Genomic DNA, 10,141 nt, shown 5'->3' on the forward strand with positions numbered 1-10,141 from the left:
ATGCCTACCTGGCTGGGGTCATTTGAGCCCAGTTTTCTTCCTGCCCAGGCAGGGGGTTGGACTTGAAGATCTACAAGGTCCCTTCCAACCCTACTTCAATGATTCTGTGAACCAGTGGATTTCAATCCATTGGTAGATCTCCGAGCCTCTTGCGGTAGATTTCGGAGCCTCTTGAAGTTGATCCGAGGCTAGGGTGGGGGGCTAGGTGCCCGTGTACTTGCATGTGCGTGCCCCAGCCCAGCAGGTCAGTCTGTGGGGAGGGGGCGGGGGCTAGATTGAGGCCCCTGCGGTGAGGGACAGTGCCACAGAGGCAGGAGCAGGTGTAAATTACATTGGCCTTCAGCTGGGTGAGACTTGCCTGCTGGGAAGGCAGGCCCCCAGATAATTTTTTCTCCCTTTGACTTGATCTGCCCCCTCTTCCCTCCCCACACACTTACCTGATGGCGGTGGGGGCGGATGGGGGGGTGCAGCGGTGGTGCACAGTAGATCTTGAGTTGCTATTAAATGCCAAAGGTGATCTACTTTAAAAAGGTTGGAGACCACTGACCAAATGTTGTCCATAGATGCAAATAGACACTTGCTCATGACATCCTCTAAATTTAATGCAATAGCAATAAGGGAACTGAAGTTGGGGAATTGTTCTTGAAAGTACAACCAGAGTGTTTAGATTGCATCAGCAGAGCTATAGAAGACTTGCAAAACCTGAGGAATGTTTGAGCATTAAATGAATTAAAATGAAACCCCCTGATAATGCATCTACATACACAAATAACCATGCAGGGTCAAAAACAAATAAGGATCATTCTTTTGTGAGATGGAGTCTGCTAACAACTTCATATATTCTTTCTGGCTGCAAGCTAGGTACAACACAATTAAAAAGCAGTCAGCTACGTTTATAATTTTAGCATGTCTTTTTAAAATTATCCTGCTTTGCAGCTCTTGTATACATTTTCTTAGATAGCTTGTTGTGTGGCTGACAGGCCACTGGGGTGCAGAACAGTGCAAAAAATATTATTTGAATATACAGTAGCCATTAAAAGCATTGTCTATGTCTTGTTCCCAATAGATATCGTAGCATAATTCTGTAGATGTTATGATTCGTTATATTCTTGATCAGTAGTTGTCAAGTAATTTTAACAAATTATTTCAGATACTTAGTTATAAAATAACCTGTGAGAAACCAAGGTTTACTCCGTTATTTCATTGTCCCTTTCAGCTCTTGTGTGTACTGGAATTGAATTTTCAAGATTAGCTGTGAAGGGCATAAGAGTAATTTCTGTTTTCAAAAATCTTTCTTTTTATAGTCTAACATCTCTGTATAATTTGTAGAAAAGTAATTCCTACACTTCTCTTCTAGTCAGTGATAGAATAAGGAAATAGTAAAGCAGGATTTATATGGTATAAATCAGAAAAAATGTCGTTTACTAGCTTAGTCCTTTAATTTATGATATGAGCACATATTTTTAAAAAGATGATTACATTAGTTTTGTTACTTTTATTCTGTTGGATCTGAGAACAAATATTTCTGTTTGGAAATGACTGAGATATTTTAATTTTTAAGAAGCATTTATAGAGCGATTCATTAAAATGCTTTTGCTGTTATGCTGTATTGCCAAAAAAACCCCACCTTCTGTATTTGATGTTTTTCAGATTGGCAGGATTGAATATGAGGCGATCAGCAGCTCCAAGTCAACTGCTAGGAAACTCAGCAAAAAAGCCAAGGTTTATACCTCCAGGAAACAAGAATCCAATCTGTCTGGAGAAAGAAGTAGAACAACTGGGCCCAGGAATTAAGGTAGTAGATGTAAAAAAGAAGAACGCAGCGGGAAAACATATACGTATATGTAGCACTGTTACTAAAGTCTGAGATGTCTGCCTACAACGAATAGTCCTTAATCACACAAGTAATCTTAACTGGTCAGAACCTGATATCTTTACTCAAGCTGAACCTTGTCTTCTGTTCTATAACTAGGACCTGTTCACATTAGTGGGGAAGAGAATATAGTAGTAAGGTGCTTTACAATACTTGGGTAAAAGTAATCAGAATACAGATCGTATACAAGTCCCATTGTAGTCAAAGTATGGATTACAGTATTGGCCTGGGCTTTGGATTACTGGGTCATTGCTGCCTGTAGAATGTTTGGAATGCCCTGGCAAAAACCATTTCAGAAAAACAAAGTCACTTTTCAAGAACTGTAATTTAAAAATGTTGGTGTGTTGAGTAAGTGTTGTTAATAAGGATTCAGATGTTTTAGCCTCTAATATCAGAAAACTCAGTATGTCATAGTTTAAATTGCAGAAACCTTTGAACTGAGTTCATAAGCAGATGATGTTATTTCTTGTGCATAGCTATTTTATATTAGAAGTGTGGGGTTTTTTGCGCGTGTGTGTGTACACACTCACCTGGTTTTGCCTGCCTTATTATGGAAAAATCTACTTCCCACTAGTTGCCAGGGCAGTCAATGGGGTTGCTTGTTGTAATTAAAGGCTGGCAGTAGTAGTATTTGGATCACAATGACTTGCATAGATGTCATAGAAAAGGAATGATTTATCTTAGCCTGTATTGCCAAACTTTGAAACTTGTGGAGAAGTGTGGGAGTTTGGATGCAGTTTGTATCTAATTATTGTCTTGAAATCATAAGATGCAAAATGTTAAACCTAATGTATATCTAAATTCTGATGTTTTCTGTGCTATGAACAGCTGCATATTTATCGGGAAAATCTGTGTTATGAGAGAATGCTCTCCTGGATGTGTTTTTTTCTCTCTGTAGGGTAGAGAGAAACAACAGAGTGGCCTTGGACATACAAGGGCTCTTTCTGGAACACATGGACTAAATATAAGTTCTACAAAAGCTGTGGAATTTGTTGGAGAAATAAGTTCGATGGAAAAAGCTAATGGAGAAAATAAGCATAAGGCAGTTGAAATGAAGGCAGTAAATAGACTCAATGCAGGTAAGATAATACACACTTTTAAAAATTACTCCAGTGGAGCAATTTGGGGAACACAAGACTAATTTATTACTACATTTAATTACATGGTGCATAAATGCTAGAAGTCTTCTATTGGTAGCATTGTGTTGTACTACCAAAAAAAGTTATTTAAATCCATTTTTTCCTTTTTTTTCACCCCCATTTTTGATCTAGCAGGTGTTGGAGACCAGTTGGTAGTGCCACCTTTTGTAACACTTTTGTGGTCTTTGTGAAGACTATATAGAGGAGGGAGGCAGATCCAGGCAATTCATTACTGCTTCTTTTTGGTTTATCTCCAAAACTGTGTGATGAACTTATGTTTGACAAAACTGTTAATGCAGGAAGTTGGCCTAACTTTATTATTAAAAAAAATATATTTTGAAAAATATACAATATTAATTGGAATGAACATTTTTTTAGGGATTTATGTCTTCTTAAGACTAAGTTTGGAAGCGATTTAGAAAGAATCATTCCATCTGCATCTTACTGTAATTGCTGGTTAAACTGGTGAATTTCACTTGAAACAAGTGACAGAAGCTTGTGCTTGATGTTGTACACCTACATTGGTTTGTTTAGGTCGGGGTGGGCAAAATATGGCTCATGGGCCATATCTGGCCCGCTAAGGTATTTTGTTCAGCCTGCAGTGGGTCTCTTGGCCTTGCGCCATTCCCCAGAATGCCCTATGGGGTGGGCATGTCGCTGGTCCCACTGCCCCCAGGTATGCAGCAGGGCGGGGGCAAAATGACGACCAGACTTGGCTCATTGGCAAGCCCCTGTGGCCTGCCTGGCTGCTGCTGCCAGTATCTCCACTGCTGCCTGGGCACCCCATCCCATTTGCCCTACATCCACTCCTGGGGGTGCTGGATGGAGCAGTTGAGCAGGTGGGGTCTCTGGAAACTGACTTGGGACCCCTGCAGGCAGGGCACACTTGGCTGGGTGGATGGGATGGGGCTGTGGGTGGGTAGGGAGTGGGGTGGGGGGCTGGGACTTGTATTGTGGTGCAGTGACACCATTGGGCCTGGGCCTGGGGCAGACCTGTGATTTGCTCCCCACATATCACTGCTTGCAGAACTGGCTCCCATCACAGGTACGTGTGAGGAGTGGATTTCGGCTTTGCCCTGGGCTCCAGTCCCACACTGTCCCCTCCTTGCGTTCTTGGCCTCGCACTGTCTACCACCCCACGACCCCAACGGAAGAGTTGAATAGGCAGTGTCTCCATGGAGACTGACTTGGGGCTCCCACAGGCAGGGCACACTTGGCTGGGTGAATGGGATGGGGCTGAGGGCAGGCAAAGAACGGGCTGAGGAGCCGGGGCTGGGATTGTGGGGCAGTGACAATGTTAGGCCGGGGCCTGGGACAAGCCTGTTGTTTGCTCCCAGCTTGTCCCTACCTACAGAACTGGCTTCTGTCACAGAGACGTGTGGGGAGCGGGTTGCAGTTATTTGCCCCAGCTCCCAGCCCTTCACTATCACCTCCTTATGATCCCAGCCCCGCGTTGTCTCCCCCCCCCCCCCCCCCCCCTTCTGGCCCTGCCCATCCATCCCACTCCCAAATGCCGCTCCCTGCCGACCTGTGGGGGGCCCAAGCTGGTCTCCATGGAGACCCTGCCTGCCCACTCTGTCCAACAATCTGTTGATGGGTGCAGGCCAGACAGACCAGGGTTCCCAGGCAGCTGGGCCAGCTGTCACCCACCACCATCCCCCCAGCCTCCAAAAGCTCACCCAGCTCACTTCTTAATTGCCCACCCCTACTTTAGGTTAATGAAGAAGTTTGCTTTGAACAATCTACAAGTGAGAACCAGAAAATTGGTGTTTATCAATCTGAATTGTTTACATTTAAATAAATTATATATTCTTTGAAACTTGGTGTAAGTAGACACTTTTCATGGAATTCTTCAGAGGAGCACCAATATAATCGGTGGCTTATCAGATCAGCACATGGTCAGGAATGCAGCCCAGCAGCTTGGAGAGCAGTGTCTTGCTTGTAAGTCTTTGGGGGGTGAAACAGGTCACCCTTCCCAGCGCTATCTTCCTAGTACTCCGCGCCTTGCATGGAGCGCCCTTGGATCCTTCTTTAGGGTTCTTATGTCCCGCCCTATACTCGCCTGCCACGTCTTGATGGAAATTATGATGATGTTCTTGCGAGCGGGAGGCTGCCTATTCTATTGGGTACATTGGGGACTTTCCCCTATGTGAGACTGACCCAATTTTCTCTAGTTAGGCCTCCCCATCTAAACCCACTAAACAGGGTTTGATGCCGAGGCTCTAGCCTTTTCTATTGTCTTGAGACCCATGGCCCCTTTTCCTGCTCCAATCTGGAACCTGGCCTAGAGGCTCGGGCGCCAGCCCCACAGCTGGAGGGTCACAAGCCCAAAACTAGGGGACGACCCCGAGCCCACAGCCTCCCAGACCACAAAACCCCCCCCAAAAAACTACCAACACCAAGATGCACCACAGGCGCACCAGAGCTCCCTGGCTTCTTTAAGATCGCGCCTCGCTGGCGCCAGGGGTCTGTGCCCGCCCCCAGGGCTTCTCGCTGCCCCTCCCGGGCTGGGGTTCCCACAATGCCGCGGGTCCCCTATGAGGCCTCCTCCAACCCCTAATAGCCTCACTCAAACCACCGGTATCAAACAACAAACAAAACACAAGCCCCTGGGCTATAACATAAACTTGAGCTGCCTGGCTATAACAACATTCACCCTACCGGGAAATACTCCGTCCCTCCACAGTGACAGAAGCTGTTCCTGCAGCCAGGCCTCTCCCCTTTGGTTGTTCTAGGAAAGCTCCTTCCCCTTTGGCAGCCAGGAGGGAACTGCCTCCCTGGCCTCAGTTCTGGTGTTTAAATGGGAGCCAGGCCCTCCCCTTCTGGTCAGCTGACTGCTAGCAGGTGTAGGTCACTGGCTCCCTCTGGTCGCCCTAGCAACCGGTACCTGAGTAGCTATTCCAGCTCTCCAAGTAGCAGGCGCCTTAGTGCCCTGCTACAGGGGGCAGCCGGGGCATGAGGGAAGGAGTGTGGGGGGAGGGGCAGATCAAGGCCCCCATGTTGAGGGAGGGAATGGGGCAGGGGCAGGAGCAGGTGATGCCCAGCCAGGGCGGTGAATGGGACTCCAGGGTAGGGTGTGGGGCAGACCAGCAGATAGCTTGTCTGGGGGGGTGTGGGGGGGGCGGCTCCCTGCCGCTGCACATATCCCCAGGAGAGGTATGGGGGGCATGTGACCCCCCTCCCCAGTTTGTGTGTGGGGTGATGGGCGGGCTGCCCTCTATGGGATCAGGGCCGGGGCTTCACTCGGGGCAGGTGGGGATGGGCCGGGCAGCACTGGTGGCACTGGGAGGGGTGGCTACAGAGTGGCTACATCAAACTTTGGGGTGGCTATAGCCCACCCCATAGCCACCCCTCCCAGCAGCACTGCTGCCCACCCTGAGCACAGCTTCAGCTCAGCCCTTGCATCAGGAAGAGGCTGGCACAGCTGCTGGCCCCGAGCCCGCTGCGGGCAGCCCACCCTCGCCCCATGCCCAAATCTGGGGGGCACATACCCCCCCAAGCCTCCCCTGGGGGCTGCAGTCAGTGGTGGGGAGCTGCCCCTCCTTCTCACCACCTCATGCTCCCCCAGATGAGCCATCCGCAGGTCTGCCCTGTGCCCCACCCTATGGTCACATTAACTTCCCTGACTGAGCAGTGCCTGCCCCACTCCTTCCCTCACCGTGGGGACTTCGATCTTCCCCGCTCATGCCCCTTCCCTCTCCCCCCCCACCCCTTCCTCCCAACAGACTTACCAGCAGGAAGCTGCTCTCTGTGCTGCTGGTCTATGTTCCTGTAAATTGGCTATTGGATTGGAATCGGCCAATATGGTTGGTTAATAATCAGCCATCGGTATTACCCAAGAAAATCTTTATCGGTGCACCTCTAGAATTCTTCCGTTTACATGTGATTTGATTGTATGTAGCTTGTATAAATTGAAGTGAATAGCTTTTAATTTTTCTTTTATTAAACTCGCATTATTGTACTGAACTGTGAAACTTTTTAAACACATTTTTCCGTTGTATGAAAATTATTAAGCATGTATTAGGAAAAAAGATTTACCACTGTTTTTATGAAAGAATAAAAATAACTGTGCAACATCTAAAAATTCAATATTTGAAGTGCAGATGAGGGAAGAAATCTTTAGAAGTATGTTTATATCGCACATGACTATTAAATTAAGCAGTAAATCCTAAAGAAAAAAATAGATTAGCATTACCCTATTGTAAACTCAGTTCAGACTAAAAGGATTACAATATATGATCTTCAGGGCAAATCTTTAATGGATGTATTAAATCCAATAAACATACCATGAGAAGAGCAGGGAAAATGTAAAATCAAAATAGTTATAACTAAGAAATCTGGCAAAAAAATTGTTCCTATTATAGGGTATAGAAACAAAATGCATTTATAAACAAATACAAGTTACACGACAGACCACTGACTTCCTAGCTAGCTGTGTTACTGATGCTATTACAGTCCCTTGCCATTAGGTGGAGGAACACTGAGTGACTGTTGTTGGCCAAATGCAAAGCAAGGTTTTCTGGGATGGAATTGATTAGAGTTGTGGACACACACACTGTATGCCAGGTGTAACTTAAACTAGTGTATAATTACTCCTGATTTCTAAGGCAAAACACAACAGTAGGGCTAGGGACAGACATTCAAAAAGCCCGAGCCTGAATTGATTCAGTCTTTGCCCAGCTACCTCTCTGCCCAGCTGGCTGTGCTGCTGGTTGGGCTCAGTTCCCACATTGATGAGCCGGAGCTGCTGGGGATGGCCACACCCCCGCAGCCCAGTCCCACCATGTGAGTGAGGCCAGCCCGGCCCGCGGAGGCAGGGCCAACCCCTGGCAGCTGTGGCTCAGTTACAGCTTCTCCCCACACTCCGGCTGAGCCAGGCAGCACTGCACAGAGCCCCTCCTCCCTGCCCCATGGTGATGGAGTTGGGGGGAAGAGTGTCCCCCAGCCCCCCCCCCCCCGCGGGGGGGGGGGGGGCAAGTGCCAGGGATATGGAGCCAGGGCCCCAGCCCCGTGCACCCCCCCCCCCCCCCTTTTGTGTTTGGGGGGGGGGGGAGGAGGAGCAGGGGTCCCCCTCCAGTGCCACACAGAGCCCCAGTCCCCTACCCTGAGGGGAGGAGGAGGAGGAGGGGGAAGAGTCCCTGTTCCCCCAACCCCCTCCAGCACAGAACACAGCCCCAGCAAGGTCCCATTAAGGTGAAGGCAGCAGGGAAAAGGGTTAACTCCTCCCTCCATCCCTTCTGCCCTGTAGCCACAGTCTGCCAGCTCCAGGGGCCATGGCTGCAGCCCCCTCCCCTCTGCTCCCCAGCAGTCAGGCAGACCCTGGGTGTGGTGGGGAAGGAGGGAAGAATTAACCCCCATTCCTGCCCACTTTGCCTTAACAGGGCCATGCTGGCCAGTGTCTCACCACGTCTGGTCCCTGCTTGGGCTAGAGAGTAAAGGGGCAGGGCCATCCCTGCTTTGGAGCAGACAGCAGGGCCCCACCCAGAGAGCATGCTGGAGGAGTCTGGTTTAACTTAAACCAGGAAGGGGTCTGGGACAGACATTGCATAAACAGGTTTGAGCTCAGTCTGTTAAGTCTGATACTACATTCAACCAGGTTTATCTCAGACCGGTTTCAGCCATTTTGAAACTGGTTTATGTGCTCTGAATGTGTCTGTTCTGTTACAGGTTTAAGCCAGTTTCTGATCGCTTAAACCGGTTTTGTGTAATGTCTATCCCTAACCTAGGTGTGTACATCATGCCATGTGCCCACACTCATAATGGAATATTTTTGGATGTTGACATTTATTTATTCTCAGCCAGGATTATAGGGCAGGAAGTGATCTTTGGACATCAAGCCCAGTCCCTTGTTGTTGCTGGCAGTTGTATCATATAATCTGTTTAATAAACTAATTGAACCATAACCTAACTCGGGCAAGTTTCTTGCTGCCACTGCTCCTATTGAAAGGTTCCTCATTCTTTGTGGTGGAAGGCAAGGCAGAGTTGAACAGTATAGACTAACACAGCTAAATACCTCTCTCATTCCTTTGGTGGTTAGAAACTTTCTAGTTTCCAGTCTAAATTCTGTTCTTGTGCTAACATTGTCCTACTATTTAAATAATTATATTCCCTTTCTGGTGTTTACCTTTCTGATGTGTTTAGAGATAGTAACTCAGCCTTTGTTCCTTTGGGCTAAAGAAGCCAAGCTTTTTTTTTTTTTTAACTCTTAGTTTGTAAGAGAGTCCCTCTCCTTCCCTTGATTATCCTAGTAATTCTTCTCTGCACTTGTTCCAGTCTTAATTAATTTGTTTTGCATGTGAATGAACAGAATTGTACAAAATGGTCCAGATTAGGTCTCAGCAGTGTATTGTACAATGACATTGATACTTCCTTGTCTCCACTTTTACATTTTAAATTGACATTTGCTTTTTTGTATGTGACATGGTAGCTCATAACTATCTTGTAATTGAGTTCATGTAGATCTTTCTCCTCTTCTCTCCCAATTGATGAAATCCCGTTTGTTTATAGCAGAACTTCTTATTAATCACTAAGCACATAACGTGTCCTGTTGAATTTGATCCCATTTCTGATATATCAGCTTTCAAGGTCTTTCAGTTCTTCCTGTATGCTATTTCAAGCTCTGTCTCTGCTTATGGTGATTACCAACTTTATCAGCACACTTCTGCTTTCTGTGCAAAGGGTCATAAGCATGATTCTTGAGAAATTCCAGTCGTAATGTTTCTCCATCCTCATAGCTGTTCTTTTCAACACGACCAATTGTTGATTCCCTTTCAGCCAGTTCCTTCCCTATGTTATAATTCTTGTAATAAGTTGTGCTTTTCTGCAGTCACAACCTCCACTATAATTAGGGGGTTTGTGGGGTATCATGAATATTTTCCTGTGTTTTATTGGTATGGCATGTGTGGTCATTTTGGAAAGCCAGTATTATGCTGTATCCATTTATGTTACTGTTATCACTATAAATTATGGCCTACTGTTTATGTACGTCTTTATGCTTATCGATATGGTTTAGCTAGGGGACTGAGGCATGCATACTTAGAGATGATTACCATCCTTGGTACAATGATTTTATCCTATGTAATAAATCCTTGTGTTGTTTTGCTTCCTTACTGGTTGCATGTGGAAAGAG

At 46.7% G+C, this 10,141-nt stretch overlaps 1 protein-coding gene across 5 annotated transcripts in view; it reads left to right on the forward strand.

Moving 5' to 3' along the window:
* Nucleotides 1–10,141, forward strand: part of RAD54B (RAD54 homolog B) — a 123,119-nt gene that overhangs the window by 5,518 nt on the left and 107,460 nt on the right. For all 5 annotated transcript variants that reach the window (XM_014518210.1, XM_014518209.2, XM_006019990.3 and 2 more), the window contains exons 2-3: nt 1,651–1,795; nt 2,772–2,952. In XM_014518210.1, the coding sequence (XP_014373696.1) occupies nt 1,667–1,795; nt 2,772–2,952 (310 nt within the window). In that variant the 5' untranslated portion in view covers nt 1,651–1,666. The remainder of the gene's footprint in view (nt 1–1,650; nt 1,796–2,771; nt 2,953–10,141) is intronic.

The sequence above is a fragment of the Alligator sinensis genome, unplaced genomic scaffold, assembly GCF_000455745.1.
Source record: "Alligator sinensis unplaced genomic scaffold, ASM45574v1 scaffold273_1, whole genome shotgun sequence".
NCBI classification, from domain to species: domain Eukaryota; kingdom Metazoa; phylum Chordata; order Crocodylia; family Alligatoridae; genus Alligator; species Alligator sinensis.